Source organism: Dufourea novaeangliae, unplaced genomic scaffold (assembly GCF_001272555.1).
Source record: "Dufourea novaeangliae isolate 0120121106 unplaced genomic scaffold, ASM127255v1 scaffold168, whole genome shotgun sequence".
NCBI lineage: Eukaryota > Metazoa > Arthropoda > Insecta > Hymenoptera > Halictidae > Dufourea > Dufourea novaeangliae.
This window is the reverse complement of record NW_015374062.1, coordinates 2,035,951-2,061,130: the sequence shown is the minus strand read 5'-3', so window position 1 is coordinate 2,061,130 and position 25,180 is coordinate 2,035,951. Positions and strand designations below refer to the sequence as shown.

General features: G+C 40.2%; 1 protein-coding gene across 1 annotated transcript in view; it reads right to left on the bottom strand.

Annotated features, from left to right (window-relative positions):
* The window catches only part of LOC107190269 (protein-methionine sulfoxide oxidase Mical), a 56,808-nt gene that overhangs the window by 22,370 nt on the left and 9,258 nt on the right, over nt 1-25,180 (bottom strand). The window contains exons 2-7 of the mRNA XM_015579048.1: nt 12,175-12,360; nt 3,318-3,615; nt 2,809-3,133; nt 2,086-2,444; nt 1,228-1,485; nt 625-827 (exon numbers count right to left, since the gene is read on the bottom strand). Coding sequence (XP_015434534.1) covers nt 625-827; nt 1,228-1,485; nt 2,086-2,444; nt 2,809-3,133; nt 3,318-3,605 — 1,433 coding nt within the window. The 5' untranslated portion in view covers nt 3,606-3,615; nt 12,175-12,360. The remainder of the gene's footprint in view (nt 1-624; nt 828-1,227; nt 1,486-2,085; nt 2,445-2,808; nt 3,134-3,317; nt 3,616-12,174; nt 12,361-25,180) is intronic.

The following is a 25,180-nucleotide window of genomic DNA, read 5'->3' as shown; positions in this document are numbered from 1 at the left end:
TAAAAAAAAAAAGATTATTAGGAAGATAAACTGAAGAAAAAGAAGGTATAAAAAATAAATGGTCAATACGACAGACACCATGAAAGATTGGTAATATTCACGCTACAAAGCTATAGATGTTAGTAATTCCATTCTAATACATATTTCTATTTAAATAACATATCAGTTTAGCAATCAGAATCTGTCATTCATTTACAAAATATTAAACTAGAAAATGAAACAGTGAGACTCTGTTCAAGAATTTTCAGGTGCTAAATTGAATACTTTCTGTCGTTTGTAGTATTTGTTTTTCACACTGTGTTTGTGGGACTGTTTTGTCTCCTCAAGGTACCAGTGAATATCAGGACACTCTGTCTACGAATTACGAATCTAGACTGTAATTCAGAAAAAAAAGTGACCACATATTTGTAATTTCATATCAACGTATAATTCTAATTGTTATCTGAACAAGTGACGCTACTGGTGTACTTCCTTTTTACTTTTGTGGAAACGTGTAAACTGTGCTGCTATTAAATTCACATGCATCGAGTTTAGTTGTATAAATAATACACACAGGTATCGTGATTAAAAGTAGACACAGTAATTAAGCCGACCGTTGTATCATTTTTAGGAACTACATTGTACCTGGTGTGAGGGTCCAGAGTGTACGCCGCGTAATCTCTGTTCAAATTCTCCGGCGTAGTCTGCCCGAGTAGTCTGTAGATCGATTCTCTCTCCGCGATCATCTCCAACGGCGACACCGAGGCGCCCCATTGCTTGATTGCCCAGCAGGCGTCTAATGAACTCAAAAACCCCCTCGCGCAGCCAGAGCCCGTCGGCCAAAACGGCTGCAATAGGTTTTCATCTCATTATCTGATGCTTTCCAGAACTTAAATAATATTGTGTCCCTAATTCAGGGAGATGCGCAATCTATACTTCAATGTCTATGGTTATAACTAGACTGCGGATTTTATGCATTTATAGTTTACAGAGGTCTCTAGAATACAGTAAACAAACAAAACTTTCATTAGAACCAATCAGTTTTCTAGTTTAATCCGAACTTAATATGATACTTAAGAAAAGAAACATTTGCTTTTCACTGTATCAATTACTTTAGAAAATACCATTTTGCATAGAAATCCGCAATCTAGTTATAACGATATCTTGCAGAAAACAACTTTCCGTTCAACCCAATAATATTACAAAAATAAAACATGTGCACGACAACGAGGAAGCAACTGAATGTACCTCGAGTAGGCTGTCGCCGACAAGGATCATGAGCAGTCTATGACCGCGACGCTCCAGAACCCGACTGGCATTCTCCGCCGCATACATTGATGTGAAATCGAACATGGCCACGTCTGGTTGCCCGTAATGATTCACTGCGAATTCCATGTCCATCATTTGGTATTCCGTGGAGAATTCAGCCGCCTCGCGAGCGTAAAGCATCAGTGCCTCGCGATCCACATTCTCTTTGGCGAGTAATTTGGCAGTGTCTGCGTGATCCTGACGAACAGATAAAAAAAAACATTATCACCATTTAAATACCGTCAAAACTTGTTTCACAATAGGGGAAGTCGAGTTGGATCATGAGGATACATAAGTATTAAGGCATAGTAGGTCTAACGTTGGTATTCACTGAGATATTTACAATGAAAGTTTCATTTTAAAAGGTGTTAGAAGTCGGTGTTAGATTGACAAACGACACATACACAGTTTCTAGTGCACTTTCGGAGATTTTTGTACGCGTTCTCGAGTCGTAGACAGTATAGAATTTTCATTGTAAATATCTTAGTAAATGCCCACTTTATACCTATCATACTTTAATAGTTATTTACTCAGTTTTGAATGCTTATTTAATTTCCGTAAAGAAATACAGGTTGTTTCTATTTAAAAAAAAAATCAAGGTGACCTTGAAACTTTATGTGCAAACGATGTAGAAAAAAATTATTATTTTAACATATGTCCTTCTTGAAATCATGCAACTTTCGTTCGAAATACTTTCTCGTACAAATAATTTACGAGTACTTAATTTGAAATTGTCGAGTTAGATGTAGCTAGTAAGTAATTTGTTAGACGAAAAGCCCATCGTAAGAGTGTTATTACCTGCAGAATGACACCCTTGTCGATCAAACTGTGCTTCTTGGCAGTCATCACAAAATAATGGGTATCGTCTTTGTAATAAACGATATTCTCCAGATCGATACCAGTTTCTTGGTACAATTCTTTAAAGAACTTCTGGTTGAAGATAAAAGCCACACCACTGATTTCTTCGACCCGAGCCTCCGCCTCAGTCCGTTTGTTTATGAAATTCGCTGTAATTGCGATCGCCAATTTTCCCCGAAACTCTTTGCGCTTGAAGCCCTCTAGCGTGTTCCTCTTCCCGTCCGCGCCGATCAAAACATCGAACTCGTACTGAGAGACCGGATGATCGGCCGGAGTTGTTTTCGTCCTCCATCCGATTTCTGGAAAACAATAGCATGTTCATCGTGGAAATATTCGGTTAATTCGGTCCTCTCATATTTTGGAACCAACAAATGAACGAATTTTTTATTATTCATTAATTTTCTCTGATTCTTCTAGAAAAAGTGTGTGAATAATTTTCGGGATATCTTTAAAAATATGAGAGTCACAAAGTTTAAACTTCACCTGGCGTCTTTAAATGGCTTTTCTTACGTTTATTGTTTCATTACCGAACACACTTTTTTCCTGTGTGTATTTCGTTCTAATAAACAATCTGTATGAATTTTCTTTAATTATCTAGTCTTTCAAATTTGGCACGAGCCACCTTAATTGCACGTTAGAGAATTGATTTAGCGGATTACTCACTGTCTTCTTCTTGGTTCTCTGGCGGCGGTACCAAAGAGTCGAAGCTCACACTCTCGTGGAACTCAACGCCCAGGATCAGAGCGACTTTGAGCAAGATACACTGAAGCTGCCGGATGCTGATGTGATCGATCGACCCCGCGCAGAATTTCCCGAAGAATTTCTTCGCCCCGAGACCACGCAGATCTTGTATAACGAACGGCCATAGGTGAAGAACATTGTTCCTTGACATACGATCCCTCTTTTCGACCACGACGACCTTCGCTCCTAACAGCTGCGCCTCTATGGCTGAACGAAGCCCGCAGGGACCACCCCCTATGATCAACACCTGAAACAATGAGTTCCATTTGAGACTTTATTTTTATTCGTTTGCAATTCACATCTGTGAATTCTAACCCTCTGTAATCCCCTGAGTCTTACTTAAATCTCTCCACAACGAAGGGATTGTTATTAAACAAAATTTTTTAACATTCAGCTTTAACATTAGGGATAAGAAACAGAAAAGTATTCACCCTTGTGTTAGGGCATGCTTTGCCGCGATTGTAACACTTGTGGTTCGCCCTCTGATCGAACTTCTTCCAAAGCGCCTGTGCCTTCCACGATCGCAGTTTCCCCTTCAATTTCGGATAGAACTGAGTGACCGTGTTTGGCCTGATCTTCAGCAGCTCGCAGAGATGCCTGAAGTGGCCGAGAATGGTCTTGAGTGTGGTCGCATTGCAGAACTGATCAAACACCTCGTTCGCTATCGCCAGTTCCGGCGAGTTCACAGCCTGCTTCCGACTGTTTTGCTGATGATCCATCTTTCTGATCCTGGAAAATGTATAAAGGTATCTTTTCAAAAAGAGAAAAATAATATGAAATTAAGTGGATGTTGGAGTCGAAGGAATAGATTTGCTGAAAGAAACAGCGCATGTTTTACAAAATAAATATAACTTCGAGGGGTGGTTTCATCCCTTAAAGTCGCATCTCAGCCGATAAAAAAAAATACGTATCCCTTATTTTTGACTGCTTAACAGATCCGCGGAGTAGAAGTGGAATCGACGTCAGGACGGATCGGTCGTGGCCCGTAGCATCCTTTAAGCCGCTCGAAATGTCACGAGGTGCTGCCCGAGAATGCCTGCTTGCGTGCCTTTCGCGGCTCGACTCGGGCCGCATAGATCATGCGCCGGTTGTCTTCCAATAAGTGTGAGCCAAATGTAGCGGAAGCGAATCGAGAGTCGCGACGATAAACACGGAGCCGTTCGTATCATCCAGAAGGATAATACAGTCGCGAAAATAAGAGAGTAAAGGGGGGAGAAAGAAGAGAGAGATAGGAATTGATTCGGTCACGTTTTGCTATTGATTTACGAATCAATTTAGAGACAACTTCCGTGATACCTAGAGCCATAATTCAGGTGGACTAGTCGACTGTGCCCTGCGGTTTTAAACGCGCTACCGAGGCTGAGGAAGATAGTCTGACGATTGTTCGGAAGGTTGTGCGGTAAACGAACGACACGTTTTCTGTTCGGACCGGTTATAGAGCAGAGAACAGAATTTAATTAGAATTTTGAAAAAAGAATGTTCTTTGGGAATTTTTTTCTCAAAAACTACAAGACCTTTTTGAAAAAATGTGTTTGTGTTTCAAAGATTGCAGTGTCTAGATTATATGGTAATTTTTTTATTTAAAAATATTTATTAGTAAATAAATGGTGAACGATCTCCCGGATGTCTCTTCACAAAAAGTGGTCTACCGTGACCACTATAACTTCGAGCCATTTATCTTTCTCCTTTGGCATTTTTTCATAAATGCATTAATAACGGAGTTATGAACCGAAACAATTGCGTTTTTTTACTCACTAGTATGTGTTCTCTTCTGTCGCGGGTTCTTTGAACTTACGACCTGATAACTCCGCGCGCACGTCTCATCCTCCTCCTGCGGATGCTTTCATCGCGGAACCCCCCCTCCGACGTGGGATGCTGCCAGGAAAACGGAAGCAACGAGGGAACTTTCTCCGATAGACGTCCTTCGGAGATCAAAGGCGGGTCCGCTGGTAAAGCACGCGCCCGTGACCACCGAGACCTTTGTAGGCCGCATATACCGCTTTGATTCTTCTTTTTTTTTTTTTTTTCATCCGACTAGCCGATGAAAATAGGAGTTGCTATTATCAGGCACGCTTGGTTTCGTTTTAATTTTGCTTCCCTTCCCCGACGGGATGACATAATCGGCGAGCAGGGTGAATAAACCAGCGTCGCGGTGCAACGGAGTTACGGCGAGATGAGGAGCGTTTCTGTTTTAATTGGATTTCGCTCGATTGAATTAGGTTAACGTGGCATTTTTCGCGGTTGCATAAGCGATCGTGGAATTATTGCTGGGGGAGATAATGTGGTATACGGACTGGTGAAAGCGTTCGTGAATAATCGAGTGTGTTACTGGTGAGAATCAGTGGGAATATACACTGACGACAGTAAGTATTAAGGTAGACTGCGAATTTTTTATGGAAAATAGAATTTCATGAAGTAGTTTATAAAGATAAGGACAATGGTAGGGATTTCTTTTTTTTTTAAGTATCTTATCTGGGTAAGAATGAAATGGAAAACTCGTTGCATCTGACGAAAGCTTTGTCGTCTAGTGGATTTGACAGAGCTCTAGAGACTATAGGGTGAAAGACCCAATTACTGACACTTTAAGAAATGACTCGAAAGCTATTACTGGCACCCGTTAAACGTGTTCGATCGAATTACTGATATCCCAATTACTACCACCTCACCAAATATTGTCACCTGCAGGCCGTATTGGTGACATTGATCATATGATAATAGATTCTTTATTATAATTTCCTGTTATTCCTAAAAAAAATCGATAAACTTTGAAAAGGCTAGATTGAGTCTAACAATTCATACAGCTTTGTGAAAGGCAGTTGTAGTCCCATGCATATTCAGGTACGATTGTTTATCTTATCCGACGATGAGAACAGTTATTATTATCATCAATTTATTTTCTTCTCAATTCCGCTGTCGGATATGTTATAATCAGTAAATAAGGTTAATAAACTCGTATCGTCGAACTAGTTTACGTGAAATATAATTCCGAGCCATATTAACAAGAAGTAATATCCTGAATTAGATTATTTTCGATTAATTCAGGTTAACGCAGTGTTTCGAAGACGATTAAAATATTAGAATCCTTGTATTTAATTACGCAGGTATGTTACCACTTGTGGCTATGTTTTGCAACAAAATCATAATTGAGGTATGTGGGTCGGCCAAGCAACGCGGAACGCGTTAATAGGACGGTGCATTACACGCATGTGCAAATTTGGTCAAGTATAATAAACGCACAGCGTTAATTCGCAGAACGCGTAATTGTGGAAAATTCATTCGAATTTCCTAATTTATTTGTGGTCTGTTGTGCTCCACTATGACAACGGGTTGAACCTTTCCATTAGGTCATTAAGTAATGCAATGGCAATTAATATGGAGATATCTTGCCCATTAGCTCATATTTTCTTTACAACGTTGTGTTTCAGTAAATGATCTATGTCGCATAGGAAATGAGGCCATCTGTGTGATCATACACGCGTGTAAACTTAGAATCCGAACTGGTCCAGTGGTTTCGGGAGTCGCATTCTTCGGCTGATTCTTCAACTTAACGTGCTTTTAACTCAGTGACCACTATATGGTTCAGGATAATATTAGCATACAATTTTCAGTTGTTGGAAATTCATAAGTTATACAAATAACAGTCGAAGTTTGAAACCTTCGCAATTATTACCGTACTCGTCATCTTCGTCAAAACAATGGAACAGCTCCAGTGCCTTTCGAGCGGCAGTGTAAGTACATAGCAACCGTAAAAATATTAATGTGGGCATGAATGGAGGCAGGACTTAATCTCCTTAAATTGCATTTAACACGACGATCTCGATTACTGAAACTCCGAGGCCCGATGTCGAATCGAGACACAGGGTTTCACGCCGGCAGCGTAGGAATAGTTTCTCCTTGTCCGTCCACGATCAGCTGTTCCGGCCATTACAGCAAATTGTCGGGGCAAACGAGCGTCATCCGACGTCCACGTTATACCTACGCGAATACTTCACGCCTCTCGTACCATTGTTCCCTCGAGAGACTCTTAGACCTTTGGCGGTAAGACGAAACGTGATGTCTTTAACGAGACTGGGCAGTCAGATTTAGTAAAAAATGTAATTTTTTTTTGGAAATTAATTACAGGAAAAATTAATATAAATTATGACTAGTACGTTTGGGTAACGTTTATTAATGTTCTAAACTGTAAACAACATTTTTCTTTACATATACCATTTTTTCCCCTAATTGAAGCCGAGTTTGCTCGTGGGTGTACCTACACCACTTTTGATTACGGTATTGATAAAAACAACGTGACAGAAATATTGGTAAGGTTGCGTCTAGGTCAGAGATGGGCAAACTCATTATCTAGGTAAACAATTTCGAATAACGAATAAAAGATAAAAAAGTATTTCGTCATTTTTAACTGTTTAAACGTGTAAATTTCAATTTTTATAATAAAATAATACTTCTTTATGAATGAATCGACATTTTTCGAACAATTATTTAATCTCATTAACTGTTTAAAGCTCAGAACGACACCGTTAGATACTGCTGCTTTTAACTGTGTATTATTCGAATAAAATGCTGCCCAGCTCTGGTTTAGGTGGAATAATCCGCAGTGTTCCCGTCGCGAAACTCGCATGCCAACGAGACAACCTGCCTATCCACGGGTCATTCTGAGAGGCCTATCGAAAAGCGGTGTACAGGAAAATTTACCGTAAGGTTTGTGCCACCTGCGACGCTTGATCGGGCAAGTGACCCGAATGTTAAAACGTTTTCTACGTGGTTGAAGAACGAGCGCAACTGGGCAAGCGGTTCACTGGGTTATCTATTAGAAGTCTCGGGACACTGTTGAGCAACGGACCACGCCGCTGTAGCAAGGTGTCGGTGATACGTTTTGGAAGAACTTGGAACGAAGCCACTATCATTCGCCGCCCCCCGTACCCTTGTGTCACGACAGACGTCGTTGAAACGATAATCTGTCCTCGTTTCGAATGGAAAAATTCGAGAAACAAAAAAAAAAAGAAATAGTGCTTACAAAGTACGGTATGCATTGTAATATTAGGACCAATCTTGCACGAGTGACCTGATATTATTTAGTAAAATTTAACAAGTTACAAGCTAAAAGTTACCAGTAGTTATTAATAAATAGACTGCGGATTTTATGCATTTATAACTCATAGAGCTCTGTTAAATAGAATAAAAAACCAAACAGCTGAAAAAGTCAGCTGATTGTCCGTTGAATAGAATTTTTTTATTGTATTAAATTACCAATGAGGTTCCTTTCCTCGCGTGTCGTCCTTTCCATGAAACACAAAATGAACACGACACGAACGATGCTGCGGAATCGCAAATTCACTGCCTATGATTCGTGACCTGCTACGTACGTCTGTATTGTTCAATTGAATGTTTCACGTTCTGTATATTTAGGAGTACACAGTCCGCTCAAAGGATTCTGGGTCAGAGAAAAATCGTGTAACAGTCAGCAGAGAGAGAAAGAGAAGACTGGCTGAAAATGGTTATTGATTATTATGCGTCGTTTCTGAGGCTGCGTGTACATTTTATATTGATCTTCTATTTTTTTTTTAATAAAGAATACCTTGTAAAATGTATAATACTTACATTGAGCGTAATATATTTTTTGTACAACTTTATTCCCATCGTAAAGCTGAGTCTACACTATACAGCACAACAATGTTATATAACAAATTGTTATATAATTTAACTACACAACATGTTTTTATAATTTGTTACAAGACTATACCTTCTGGACAAGTTTGTAACAAATTTGTATAATATTTCCTATGATATTATTACTAATGGCTTCACATTTGATGGGTAACATATAACTCGTTATATAACATGAAAAATGTTACGTAACATGGTGTTATGTAACATTTTTCTTTCTGTTTTTCTAACAAGTTTTATAACTTTGCTATACAACGTGTTATGCTATTTAGTGTAGACGCAGCTTTACATACATTGAATGAAACGTTCAACAAAGATCAAACTTCTAAATAATCCGAATCACATCGAAGTGGCTATGTATACAATTTTCCGCGCCATGATCCATTTTGTTCGGTAATGTGCACCGAGGTTCCCGACCTGTTCGCCATTTTTACGCCACCGGTGGCACAAAGCGCGACTTTCAACCGTGTCTCGATTCAAAAGGCGACAAAGACACGCCTCAATGGCTTTCCCTCACCTTTTTCTTTGCTCGTTCCGACGAGCGACTCGAGGTCTCGTCCCGTTTCTCGATTGATTTCGCTCGCTCGAGGTAAAAAAAAGTTCATTAATGTCCGACAAATTCTGGCGGAGGCGCGTACTTTATGAAAGAAGGTCAAGCGACATATCGCAGCGGCTGAAAGTGGCCATCGATTCGAAAGGGGTTTCGCGGGAATATTCGGTGACAGAGTAAATCTTCAAGGAACCCGAGCGTTAAAGGGGGAATCACATATAGAACACTGAAAACAAGCTAACTTTTGTGAGTATATTACAAAAAAAACTATTAACCTAACCCAGGCCTATTTTTGTTCCATAGATCGATAGAGTACCAAATTCTGAGTAAAAATGTGTTGACCTTGATACATTCTGAACCTAATAGTTAACGAGATATTTACAAATTAATTTTTAATACGTACTTACTATCTGGAAGTTATAGGTGCTCGAACTGATGCTCCTCCACTTCAATACAGCGATTCCAATACAGTAATTATTTTGTAAATATCTCAAAAATAGGTCATTCCGTTAAAAAAAATCAAGGTGACCTTGAAATCTCTGAAATGCCTCCACCCACAAAAAAAGCACGTACCTTTAAGTCATTATTCGATCCATTAGTTTATGAAATATCTATGTACTGTACAGTGCCGAGGAGTCTTCGATCACTCAAGGAGGATTTACTGTAGTAGCCACCAACGGCGGGTCGGGGCCGGAAAAATTAGATTCGCGACGGTTTCGTTGAAATTCTTCCGCGGAAGTATGCCGTCCCATTTCGCTGAATCGATTCTTTTTTTCGCGAATCGCTGCCTGAAAACGTCTCATTCGTTGTATTTATAGACGCCTCTGCCCTCGCTTCTGATCACTTATGTATAAAGGCCGCCGTTACTTTGTTCCACGCGAAACTGGTATTCCACCAATGATATCCGCTCGTTCCCTGTACGAGATACCCGAAGATAAAGCCGTGGCGAACGAGGAAAGTAGCCAGGAATCGAGCGTTTCTTTCGCGACACACGCGGAACCGGGACAAAGAGGCTTCTGACGTGCCTTTTCCCTTTAGGATGTAAAAAAAAGTTGTTTCTCCTCTATATTCAATACTATTAATGACTCGCGTTTAGCCCGGTATTTCCTGATGGTACTTTATGGTACCACTAATACAGTGTGTTCTACGAATCACGTGCGATTTAAATTATTTGAAGTATTCGAGTACTTCGTACTATTAGAGTTCTTCGAAGAAATTATTCGTATTCGAAATTTTTCGAATACATAGTTCGAATATCCGAATACTTAGAATCCTACTGAGAATCTTATTAAGAGATGATAAAATGATATCTAGTTGACAGATACAGAGTAACGATTAGCAGTAGCTATTTCCAACGAAAGTCAGAACTTCCGACAGCAACCGAATATGCATTTTCAGGACTATAAACATTCAAAATGCAATAAACCAAAAACCAATTTTTCGTACCCTTCTAAAGAGAGTGGTGCTCCTTCAACAAGTTACTGATTACAAAAAAAAGAGGGATGAATAGCCATTCTAGTCGATGGAGAACAACAAACACAGTGCGCGAGTGGCCACAAAAGAGAAGGTGAGTGTTCCTCTATAAATACGATGGTCGAGGTGGGCGAGGGAGAGATGCGATCTCGTGGAACTAGAACGACCAAACTGACGAGCAATTTTACAGGAACCTGTGGGCGTCGATGAAGAAGCTGCCGATGTCACGGCACACGTAGGTACATACAGGGTGTAAAAAAATTAATGGTGATGGATTTAGGGAGTTGAATCTACGCCCCTAAAAAAAAAAAAAAAAAAAAAATAATAAAACAATACGCAAAATTGTTTCTAACATGTGAATAACGCCGTTGCTCGTGTCGCATTCATCGAGGAATCACTGTACTGTATATCGAGGAGCCCGATAGACGTGCAGCAGACGAGCATCGCAGGTTGCGGACCTCTCGGCGATTATTGCCAGCCGTGGGCAACGACACTTGCAAGGAGCGTTCACCATGTGCACAATATTATGCACATCGTCGGCGAAGCACGTGGGCCTCGAGTATATCGTTCGACGAACGGACAGACGACTATTTTCGTTCGCATCGATTTTATTGGACGAACGTGTGTCGTCTTTCAGACTGTCGCACCACACGTTTCTCGATCGTCTATTATTGTCGCTTCCGACAATGAACGTGTTTCGATCGGATTGAAAGACGGAATTAATTAGAGGATTTGCGGATGATTCAGAGAATATTGATAAGGGAATGGCTTGTATACAGGGTGAGTCATTTAACTTGCTGACTGCGTTTGTCCAATACAGTAAAAGTTTAATTTATCACTTTAGAACTCTGTCGCTATTAATTAGTTTAGATTAAAAAAATTACTGAACAATCTTCAAATAGTGAAAAATACCTGGGATCTAGTCGTAAAGGGGGTTCTGAAAACTACTAACACATGACCGGTTAAATTCTATCCTCAAATAACTACTTACAGAAAATTTAGCCTCAAGTTGCATTGGGGTCGAACAGACCCCATGTGACCGTTGAGTGTTAAAGTTATAGCCGTTTCTGTAAGACTGCAAACGGTTAATATTTCGTACAATGACCCAATCACTGTGAAAGCTCGTTAAAAAAAAACAAGAGTAACGCTCCAGTACCTCTCTTTACAAATCTCATTATCCACGGGGTTTAATTAACGGTCGACTCCGCGGCAGCGAATGAACGGGAATACCCTCTTGCGGTGGAAAGTGAACGCGAAGGAATTCGTCAGCGTCGCAATTAGCGAGGCTTCTTAAAATCCCTCGACAATTAGCGCGTTCGTCAACGACAGCAGACAACCCTCAGACGTAGGAAATGGAAAGAAAAAAGAATGAACGGCGTTGCGGAGTTCATTTAAGGAACGTGTCCACTTGGGGCCGGTCGCGGAAGAGTATTTCGGTCTTCCCATGGCCGGCTCTCAAGCCCGAGAGGGTCACCAGGTGGTTTTTAGTGGGTAAAAATCCCACATAGATGAGGAAAATCCGTCATTCCATCTCTCAGGAAGGGTCCACCCGTCATAGTATCAAACAAAAAAAAATAAGTCGATCATGCGTAACTCACCCTGTGTAGCGTCTCTGCTGTTCCGTTGCAGATGTCACGCGACATGTGTCCTAGTGTATACGTAGCTTAAGTTGCGCCTCGGCCACTCGAGACTCAAAGCGTGGATACCTCCGCGCGCGTGGCCAAGCACACGGATGAAAGTGCACCACCCGCAGCACAGTCCGTTACAGTTTTGCCGGAAGACTCCTGGTAGAAGAAAATCGGAATTGTATTAATTGTTACGGCGGTTCGCGTTCCGTCGTGTTAATTAACGCGCAATTACGGAGTGGAGAATCTATTAGGATGGATCGGTCTCTGTATGTAGGAATCATGCATGGACTAAACTTAGGTGCGTTTAACGTTTTGCTTTGATTAGAAAGTAGAGCTGATAGAAGTTGGGAAGTCAAAGAACCATTGTTACGTGCGTTTTGGACAACTAATTGGGTCACGAGGAGGAGGTACAGGGTCAGAGAAAATAGTTTGCAGTACAAATTATTCTAATTGCAAAAAGAAAAAAAAACAGTTGAATATAAAAAGTGTTTTTGCGAATGGTGGAACTAGAACGGTAAAATTAACGGTATTTAAAATGAAATACTGACAGAAAGATATATATCTTTATTCATTTTTAAAATTTAGTTTTTATTTCTATGAATTATTATCTACATATTCTAAACTTTCAACATTTTCGTAATGCCTTATTATATTTATTTCATATTCGATGAGTGTCCTAATATTTATGAACTGAAGTGTAGATACATAGCAATCAGTCTAGCAAAACTTTATTCGAAAGAATCATTTCACATGTAACAATAAAATACAACAAGCGATATGCCTTAGCACAGACAGTTTCCTAGGTCATAAATGCTATTACAGTTTCCGGTGATCTATCCTCCTCCGAACAAGAGATTTCAATCTAATGCGTCAAATGGTTTATAAGTCGGCGAGGAACCGACGGTTTTCAGTAATTTGAACTTACTAAACCGCGAATCCTTTAAATTGGCAATTAGTTGTTACTGATATAGATCATAATCCAATGAGACATTGGCCGGAGAATTTTTCCATTTTCCTTAATTCAGTCCACGAAAGTCTACATTCGTATGAACATTCACAGTCTATTCATCGATAAAGTTTGAAGCTTTCATGGACCACAGCATGACTGTTTCTTTCTCTAACAATAAAACAAATTATTCAAAAATCATTCAAAAATGATCGACGATACGTCCCCGGTAATTATTGGAACTGGTATCGATCGTTGAAAGTATAATCCATAGTCTTTGAAACTGAATCCGTGCGCAATAGATATTCGATATCCTGCAAAACGATTCAGCCCGTAATTTGTTCTACATATCCGACGGTATAACGTCGTAATTCTAGATACTGAGCACCAGAAACTGGACTACAGCTGTTCCTTCAACACGTCCACGCCGACGTGACCCATCCGGTGGATCGTGTGTATACAGATAGTATTAGTCCGTAACAAAGAAAATATTGGTCTTTCAAATAGCACTTTATATTCTCTTTTATTTCAACGGATTTCATTAGTCGAAGCATGGTTATTGACGTTCCTCGATGGAACACAGATAAGTGCGTAAAATTATTTTTATAAAAAAGAAATTTAGAATTCTATATTTTGACGTAATTTATGGACCTAGTGTTAATCATTCTGACTGGTTATTTCATGTAAAATAGCTCGATACCAAAGCACAAGTACCAGTGGTATCGCTCTGTATTTTCGCACGAAAGCGACATCGTAACCAGCGGGCCGACACGAACACATCGTTGTTCTATTTGCCGTCGTGGAATCCTCGCACGAATTCGAAGAGCTTGGGCGTTGCACAACGGCGAAAAAGCGCGTTTCGACGAGTGAGAGCCGCCGTCCGGATAGGTCACTGGTTACGCGTTAAAAAAAGAAACTGAATAAAGTCTTCGCGTAAATTTGGTACGAACTGGGGCAATCGAGGCGCTGCCTCCGACCTCGCACCATACCCCACGGATTCGTTCAATACCGAAAGCGCGAGGAGCAGAGGCGTCGATGACGTCTTTCGGACGCCTTAAAAATTCGAGCAACTTCCACGAAATGCGCTACAGTAGACTCGCGTTAAAGTAGCGGTAGAAAAACCCCCAGTTACACGCATTACTCACACACGTGCACGCACCCCACTATCGGTCGCCATCTGTAACCAAAGTTCTGATCCAATTGGTGGATCGATCGACCTGCCACGAGATCCTGCATGCCCATTGGCTCACGTTAAAGTAGCGTTACCAGGAAAAACCCGTCTCGAGAGACCTGCACTATGCTACTTTAACGTGAGTCTACTGTACTTTCAATTCTACGACGGTAGTAGAATATTAATATTTAACATTTCAGAGTAAATGTACACTTGGAATTAGTATATAATTCTTTTTGTTTCTTGGAAGCTAGTAATAGTAAAATATTTCTGAAGACTGTAGACGTCAAGAAAATCGTAAGGCAAGGGGTTAACCCTCTGCGGCCTTATGTAGAGAGGAATTGGGTTCATTCAGGTGGAAACAGTGTAAAGGAAGAAAATTAAAATATAGGTGCCAAGCGTGTGCTTTCATACTATTTAGAACAAATACAAGTACTTTAATGAAAGTAGACATTTTTTTGCAGCACTCTATTGTGTTTATGTCGCTTAAAGGATTAACCCAACTATGACGATACAGTTTACTGGAAAAGAAGAAAGCAGAAAGACCCGACAGTTCTCTTTCACCAGTAAACACAGTGTATGCAGTGAATCAAAATCGTTAAATGCGATGATATAATAAGCGGCCGCGACAAAAATAAAACGTCTCTTCGATGGTTTCGCTGCCAAGAAACGAAAATGGGGTTAAAACTCAATCCGAGGGTAGAAATTCGATACGCTGGACGACGGAGGCATTAATCTTTCGGTGATTAAAGTCGACATACTTCATTTTAACGCGTCTCTGACGGATCAAAAGGATGCACAAATTTTTTTTGTGTTTTCGACACCGTATTATTTGAAAATGAGTACATTGGTTACCCAGGTATCCGGTTGCCTACACAAGGATAAATGAGTTTTTGTTTTTTTTTTTAAACGACGTGTTGAAGTGTCAGCTTTTAGAATACGTATGTGTGTATTCGGAAAATAATTCCAGAAGAACGTGGCTCACACCCGAAGCCTCAACAGTAAGAATTGCATTGTCTTTTTAATTTTCTTCCATTAAGTGAACGTTCCATCTGAAACTCTTGCAACCCCCATTACTCAGCCCTTTTATTTTCAACCAAAATGATTTTATACCCCGATTTATACAACGTTCACTCAGAAGATACCAATTAATCTCACAAATCGAGGGTTAGGTGTGCTCTATTAATAGCCACGAAACGTTAATAACAATATCGATCACAGAACTACCCCGAATTCGGTGCGAAGACCTCAAAGGCGCCGGAAGACGGACTCGAGGAAGTAAAAGAGTTATCGCGATGTAAATGCAAATCGGTGGAACACGGAGGGCCAGTTCCAAGTGGATCGATGAAGCAAGACGATTACCGGATAAGGTTATCGCGCGAATGCTGTCCGACCGCACGGTAGTCGGCTTCTTCGATCTACGTAATTAACGCACGCAGCCACGAGTACGTTGCCTGATAAGGATGTCAATCAAGAAAGTAGGAAAAAAAACATCGTATTTCCAAAACGGTGAAGATTCTATGTCGATATTCGGCGCGATCATAATTTAACATGTTCGCTGGTGAAAACGAGCGAACTCGTCACTTGATAATAATTCCTCACTGGGAAAGACAAGTTAATAGATGCCTCTTACAGATTTTTCTGAGCCGAATACGAATCTGCAAACCGTTTTTTTATCCAGAATGTACAGTTTTTGAAAAAAGCAATTTTAAATATTATGGTTAGATTTTTTTCTGATTAATTAATTAATCTTATAATAAATCTCATGTACTGATCCGTAAGTAATTCTGAAAAATTACTTTACAGACAACCGACAATTTTTTTATCATTTTGCTCCCTCCGGATTTATCTTCGCTGGGATCTGTTCCTGAAGGAAAAGAACCGTTTCCTCTTATAAGAGACTTTTCCGGAAGTCGTGCGCGAGCATGATAACGCATTTTTTTTTCTACACATCATTTAGTAAACTAATGTTCCTAACTTAACAAAACGACTCAAGTTACTTGGACCAATTTTAAAAAAGTTGTTTTACTTTAAAGGGTGTGCGAATACTTTCCTTACCCACTATACATATAACGTTAACGCTGGCCAGCGAAGGGCTAATTCGAAGTGGACGATAACAGCAACACGGCGAACGACAGACAGAGACAGATAACCGCTTAGCCGCGATATCGCTTATCGTGCTGGGGCGGTCTTGTGTCTCTTTCTACGTCGAGCGACAGGTTCGCCGCCCGTTTGTGGATACTACACTCGACTCCGATGATTCACGGGTGCGCCGTTTGTTTTATAATCCCGTCTAATCAGATCGCTCATTTTTCGAGTACGAATGTACATGTACTTATTTGGTAACGAGATAGCTGGACTTGGCTGTTGACGATAATAATACGGAGCGATGGAGATTGTAACCTACGTATGTCGAAAAGTTAGTAGTTCAGGAGATATTTCAACTAAATAATTCTAAAATACCATTACTGGCGTACTTTATTATCATTCCTGTAAATAAACGCTAACGTCTTAGTACTGGGTGATCAAGGTAGCTGAGACACCCTGTATATCTATCTATACCAAACGCTCCCATTTTCCTGTCGTTACGGTATACATTGTACCGTACAGTTCACTTTGTCCGGTACAATTCACTTTGCATAAATAACAAGCTTCAATTAACCATTGAACCCCGGGGGTAGACGTCTCGTTCATTATCCCCCTCCCCGTCGTGCGTCGGCGCGATTATGATCGTCGATGGGGCCACGATTTAACGGCACGGTTTAACATATAAAAGACGATCTCACGGTTTTATGAAGAACGCGTACCAGGGGACTGGGGAGAGAGCTAGAAACGACGGCTCGCGAAAACGTACGCGTAGGTAATTGCGGATAATTGCAACGGTGAACATTTTCACGCAATCATCCGAAAGGAGTACATGTTCTATAGAGGCTTAACGACGCTATCGTAATCAAGGTGGCTCGCAATAATGCGAAGTATCGTGTTGAATTATAGGCAACAACAGCGCAAGGACGCGGGAAACCGAGCCGTTTAGCATACAATGAGGACGAAAAAAAGAATATAGAAATACAAAAGAAAAAGAAGGAATCGCAAGCAACGAACGGGGAAATTAGATGAGATATCGGATTCCTTCGATCGTGTTGATAGGGGCTCTTTTGATGGGATAAGCGATCCAAATTTCACCCCCTTAAAGTGTTTTGGTTCTTGTTCGAAAACTAATCTCCATTATAATGTGTCAAAAATTGCAGTCGCTTTGAAAGCTTAATTACGAAACCCTACTATCACTTTTTCATAAAAGTTCATACAAACAAAATCGAAAATAGAAATGCCAATAGGTGCACTTTTCACTTCACACGAAGTTAGTATCGAAGCAAGGCAAGCTGTCTCGTAAGAATCGTAACTTTTGGATTCTAAAAAGGAGAGGAAAGTGCGTGGTTCGTAGATAACGACTGGTTACCAGACGCATTAGTTAACTCGAAAGCACACCAGACGCAATAAATGTCCCGGGTACGTTTATCTAGATAGCCTCGGTGAATCAGACGGGGTGGTGGGCTTTCGGATTTGGTTCCGATGAGTAATCCACGGTTTCAGAAAGTGTATGCAAACAAAATTAAGCATTAATGTGTGCACACGATCGAAACTGCGAATGTGGAACCACGCTAATTAATTCTCACTCAATTTCTGCATTAGACAACTCTTCAACCATAAATCCTGTCTAGACATCATTAAAAACGAATAAATACGGAAATTATTCGAAGTTCTATAACCGATCGAGTATTCGAAAAAAGAAATTCAAGATAGAGAACTGGAACACGATAGAAAAAATATTATCACCATATTCATCGAGCTTCGAACGCGAGCAACTGCATCGAAAAATGTATTTCATCGATCCACCATATCGGAGCTATAAAAGAAAATAGGTGAAAGTAGTTAATTAACGAAGTATCCTTTATAGTAATTATATTGTAATAATTTTTAAAACAATTTTAAATTTAATTATATAGAACTTTAAAATAAATTTAATAATTTCTTTAGATAACAAATTTGTCCATCTCCGCTTTAGTAGTTCTAGTGGCAAATAAAAGCATCAGTGACTTGTTCCAGCCTGGAAGATGTGATCCCACCCCTCCTACGTTCTATTCCACACAATCCTGCTGGTTTGCGTGTGTATAGGGTGGCACGATCTCTGCCACTGACGTCACTCTGTTCCCAGGACAAAGCTCCTACCGAGTGAGGGTGAGTTTATATATCCCAGAACAGAGACCGGGGCTGTCCGAACGGCGCCGGGCGTCGAGACGCTTCTCAAACTCTCCCAACAAAACGTTCGTCGGCCCCCATAATACTACCGACGTCCCCACGGTTCTCCTTCAACCCACACACACACAGGTCTACGCATTGCTTTTCCTCTCGCTTCCAACTTTTTCGTCTTTTTCCTTCAACCCGTCCCACACGATTCTCCTCCTGTCGCGACTACGCACCTACGTTCGCAAGAATCGCTTTATCGTGAAATACTATATCAGGAAAATAGTGATAGCAGGTTGCAGATACACTCCCGCTCATAAGTATTGGGGTATTATGGTACTGGATACTGCGGTACTGTGTACTATGGTACTGGGTAATATAATACTAGGTACTATGGTATTAGGTACTAGGGTACTAGGTACTACAGTGCCAGATACTACAGTACTAAGTGTTATGTTACTACATAAGTACTATACCGTAATTGTTACTATCAAGGTATGTACTTAGTAAATCAAAATTCCAAGTGCCTCAGAAATGACCTGCTATAGACCAATGAAGAATTAAACACTCTCGTGTGAGCTCATCCTATTCCACCCTCATGTTTCTAGTAATCCATCCCTCCTACTTCCTTTGTCATCTTTCTACTCTTCTGTTCGCTTGTAAGCGCTCCTATGTTTTTATTTTCATCCTCCTTGCATCTGATGCAACTTCCATACTTCGACACCACGTCGTTTCATTGTTCTGCACGTGCTACGTGCGACTCCGTACATCGTGACCCGTGTCTGACGTCTTTCGTGTTTGCTCACGTACGAATATTAGCGTCGTTACTCATCCGTGGTACGCTGACAACGTACTGAACAGCTGAGGGGAGCGCAGTCTGCGCTCGCGATGTTATTAAACACTGCAAAGCTAATTATAATAACCGCTTCTGTCCTCAACCGTTTGTCCATCGACGTTGTTGACTGAACAGTGGTATTAGTGGAGAAAGATGAAATAATTGATCCTTTTACAAATACTAATTAATAACATTTATTATTAGGGATGAATATTTGTCTATTAATAAATGTTATTATATAAATTATTCAAATAGCTTTTGATACTATCCTTGCACCAAAAATTTTCTTCTTTTTCGTATATTCAATATACAAAATATCAAATGTTTAGATTGCAAAGTAAGAATCCATGACTGAAAGGGTTAATATGAGTATTACCATTATTAAGTTCGGTGAGCCTAAATTGATATCCTAAGCTTCGAACATATTTCACGAAGATGAAGATTTTTCAATCTCGCCGCGGGAAAATCCAGCGAATCCGAAAACATTTGATCAGAGGTATGTAGCCCCATTGAAGAAGGGTGGCGTTTTTATCCTAGCAACACGCGAGGGTGCCGAGCGTCGAGACGCTTTTCAGACTGTCGCAATAAAACGTCCGTCAGCCCCTATCTAATACAACCAACACGACCGCTCCCCAAGAATCGCTATATTTGCATGAGGACGCCATTTACCCGCGGAGAGACGTCTTCCTATGAGCATCGTCATCATGAAAATACGGTTGGTTTTTCTCACTAATTATTCCTCTCCTCGTTCTTTCTTTCTTTCTTGCAAATCACGGTAAATTGCTTTATTTTTCGACGAATAATGATACCGCATGACGGCAACCTAAATACCTATTATTTTTTATTATGTATCATGCAAAACTATTTCTATACAAATCCTCTTTTCAGGTAATATTTTAACGAACAAAGTGCTGTTTATTAAAAAGAAAATCCATTAAGTGCTTGTTTTTGGGTGATTATTTTATCGAATAAATAGGAGCTTATAACAAAAAATTCGCACCATACGAAGAATAATAAGTAAAAAGTTATTTCTATAATATTAAAAATGGACTTTCTATTAATAAGACTCGTTTCAGTTACAAACCGGTCAATTACGGTCGTCACGAGCGCGTAACAAGTTTGTCATTTGTAACGAGGCTATGAAACTTCGAGCGTTCACCGACTTCAAGGTCAATATCATCGAACGAGCTCGCCAAGCGAGCATTTTCACCCAGCGAAAAAAAAACGGAATTTTCTCGCCGAGTTTCCGCGAGTCTGCCTGACTTTTCCAGTGATGACTTTCTCTTCGCTTCTCTTCAGACCTCTTCGCGCGAACTTCTCCGTCCTCGTTAAACGGACGAGAGGGCAGGCAGGGCCCACTCGCGCGTCCGTTGCACCGTGTTTTCAGGGTTTGTTGCTCCGTTAAGGTGGTTCATCCATGACTCTCCAGTCAATAAAGCATCATATTACGAATTGGTATTAACCCTCATTCATCCCTCATGTCCCCAACTGAAATTGTCCCTCGGTGTCACATTGACCAAGTGGTAAAAATTAGTACAATGAAGTGATAAATAGCTAGATTTGCAAATTCCTTAAAATTTGAAGCTTTTAAGAATGTTCTGTTAAATTTTCAACTAAATGTATAATTTTTAAAAATTTCCATGAGCCACCTTAATTGTGTAGATCGTGCGCAACGAAACCGTCGCGGCGATCTCCGATATAGGCGTAGAGGAACAGGTCTCGACGATTGGAAATTTAAATTCACGGAGTCGACGAACCTTGGGCCCGCCAAGACATCGGTAGGGATCTACACATTGCTTGATTAAAGCCGTGTACCTCACGAATCGGTGTTCGGCATTGAAAATTGAAGGTCGAAGTTGAGAATTATTGAAAGCTTGAATTTAGAAAGTATAGAGTTGGGTATAATATTTGGGCATAATAAAAAGAAACTCAGATTAAAACAACTGGTTTGAATGATTTTGACCAATTAGATTAAGAGAAACTGAAATTCAAGGAATCGATGTACTTGGGATCTAGAATCGTATGTTACAGATTCAGTATCGATTAAGAGGCATTAACTGCAGGTAACAGAACAGATCATCGACACTAATAAAAGAAAAATGAATGTAATCAACGTTAAAAACAGTTTAAAAGCAAATCGAAGCCAATATCGATCAATTCCTTCGACATTCGAATCATAAACGACATCGATGTACATTAAGATCTAGAATCGTATTTTACAGATGTAGTATCGATTAAGTACAGGCATTAACCGCAGGAAACAAAATAGATTACCGATACCAATTGCAAACTAGATTTAATAAGCGTTAAAATCAATTTAAATCAAATCGAAGCCAATGTCGATCAATTCCTTCGACCGTTTCTCGATCCGCCCCGAACCATCAATGGACTCACCCCTCGCGTTTCCAAACTCGAACCATTCGAATCCAAACCAACGAGGGCCCCCGATTGGTATCAGGTGAAACTGCACCGCGCAGTCGTCCGAAATACGAGACCTTTCGGGCCGGCGAAAATAGAACCGAAAGCGCGTTCCTCTTCTTTCCGTCTTTTCCGGACTCTATGCGGTTGAAGTTACATCTAAACACGGCGCAGCCGGCCCGCCACTCGAGGCAATTAAATACGGAACATGATTCACTGGGATGATCTGCGAGATCATGATGCAACGATCCCTTCTATATGAACGGACAACGGGATACAGTAGACTCGCGTTAAAGTAGCGGTAGGAACGCCCTAACTCACACACGTCCACGCACCCCATTATTACCACTAACCAAAGTTGTGATGCAATTGGTGGATTGACCGAACTACCACGAGACCCTGGATGCCCACTGGCTCACGTTAAAGTAGCGTTTCCCTGCATCGCGCTACTTTAACGTGAGTCTGCTGTACGATGAAAAGGTACAGCGTGAGTCACCTAACACTTTCACCTAAAATATCTCCGTTGTTTTTAATGATACGAGAAAATGTGTAAGAACGAAAATGTTTATTCCTGTAGAACAGTTATTGTGATAGAGAAGATTTTCAGAAAGCTCCAACTTGCAAAGAAAGAGTAAATTATACAATGCCATGAAGTAGATCATTAAAATTAACTATCTTGTGCAGTCTGTGCCGTGGCAACGGCAGAACAAATTTTCATATATGTTATACTAATTCAGCGTGAAATAGGTCGTTACACGGTCGTAACAATTTAATTGCATACGAACTATTATGCGAAAACCTTCATCCCTTACTTCCATAGTTCCACAGGCATTTAAGATGGTAATGTTAATTGATCCAGTGAGTGTACTACCTTTAATTCGTAACTAGCCTAAGAAATTCGATATCTCCGCAATTTCACTCGGAATTACTAATCCCGTTCGGTATTCCTATTATCGCAGAGTACTCAGTACTCGCGTTGCAGCATCGTAAAACGTAGATCGAGCTTAGTTCTACCTTCTTACGAAAGATTTTCTTGGATCGCGTTACGCAACACGCGCTCGTGGTTGAAAACTCAAATCCCCCGTCCACGTAACGGATGACAAAAAAGCTCATTTACAGTAATCCTTATTCCCAGGAGACAGAAGAAAAAAAGAAACGTTTCGATTGCGCCATTTCTTTTGACTTCGACTGCAAAAATTGGTGCATTTCGGGTGTCTTTTCCCCTTTGACCATTGTTTAAACATGTTTAAATGTTGATAATGCGATAACAACGTCAGCGTCTCAAGGACTGAATCGATCTTTACAAGTTCAGCTTAAAATAACAACCATGGACACGATTATCGATGGATTGATCACGAGGCTTTCCTGCGGTCGATCTCTTCGCGATCGTACAATTTTTCCATTCGCCCACCGGTGGTTTCCGCCGAACGAACGGCTTTGGCGAAAAGTGTAGGTGCGTGTCTCGTCTTAACATGGGCGAGGAACGATGATTAATGGCACTGTACGATAATTTATTTTTCGTATGGTAATTTCGTCCATTAATTCGAATCCTTTTTTCTCGTTTAGACTTCAAAGAAAGAATTTATTTCATGGAATTTTCTTATTTCTTATTCTATTTACTATTAGGCCATTCAATAAGTAATGTGGACTTTTCGGTGTATATGTTAATGAGAATGAACAACTTTTTGGCAGTGATTAGTGATCAATATATTTTCAATTTCTGTGCCGATTCTTTAATAGCCATTGACGAATTTTCTTACAATGGAAGGCACGGAAGTGTCCCCCTCCGATTTTGATGAAACTTCGTCTGTCTATTAAGCACTTAAAAATAAGGAATAGCTGAGACGCGACGTTAAGGGGTGAAACCACCCCTCGAACCGAAAGTACTATCTTGAAAACCAAAGGAGATACATGAAAACTTCTAATGGACGAGGTTTGCGGTTTTTATATAGAATAATATCGTGCTAACAAATTCTCCAAAATATAATTTGTTGATAACAAAAAGTTTTGAAACACCAAACAGTCAAGTCACGATCACGTTGAATTATATTGTTTTAAATTCAAGTCTGAGAAAAACAGAATAACTTACAGGATGACTAAATTAGAATCCTCCTTTTTGCTCAATTACAGAATTTTCTTGTTTCTTGTACGATAATTCCATTTATTAACTCAAAGCCTTCCACATTCTTGATGCCTGGCCAATCATTTTGTGCCCCATTGTCGCGACCGAACGTACACACCGACAACGATCGTGTGAATTCCGCCGATAAAGCGTTTTTTCCAATGCCAAACTAGTCATTCTCGAGGACTATTAGCGCCGGAGAGACTGGCCAGAAGCAAGACAAAAAGATTCCGTGACTCAAGGTAAAGATAATGCGCTCCCAGCTTGGAAATCGTTAGTCATTGCGCGTCCAATCGCGTGATCGCTCGAGACCGGCGACATTAATCATTTGACGAATAGAGAATCGAACGATTTTTCCATTGTAATAGCTGAATATTAAGTCTGTCAATCTACTGTGACATTTTTTTCAAAAGCATTTTCTTAAAGTTTAACCCTTCAAAAACACTATCTGAAAATTTCATATCGATATTCGAAGAATTTACAAAGATACAGTGCATTTGGATTACTGATGATTGATACCAATGCATTTTTGTTTCACACAGAAAAGATTCATCGAAATACTGATTTCCGAATCGAAGTCGAAATTTGAGAAAGTAACCTACGTAGTTTCGCCTTGTTCCACCGCGGAGATATCGCGAGTTATAAATTATTCTTTCAATTTGTCATCGATATCGCGACGTTATCGATCGAAACCTTCAAACGCTGATATTACCACGGACTCGATCCAATTCGAGAAGTTCGATAACAGCGAGAATAGTGAATCCAAACGTATGTACACTCGAGTTACATTTTTGTCGGGCTACGTGGGAGGCGTACACCAAGAATAGAGATTAGAACGGTATTTCGGTTGAACACCCGCCCAAGCCATGAATGCGATAATTTGTAGCATTCGCCCGTTCTTCTCTGGTGGATCAACGGTTTCTCATACTTTCTGCTCTATTTACTGCACGCGCTGTAATTTCGGATTCTCTTGTGATTGCGCGGCTGACGATTATCTACGGGTCTATCAATCGCCCTTTCTCTTGATAATTCCTATTTACAACGTTCGTTGTTTTCAATTGATACTTTCATATTTTCGTATTTTCAAAATTCTAGATCGGTCACGAATATTTCGTACATCTTTCCTTACGATGGAATTATGAATATTTTCCTAGAATTTTTTTTAATGTTAAAAAAACTTGTGCTGTCAAAGAATAAACATTGTTTTGTCCAACACTCTCTAACTACGCACACGATATTAGT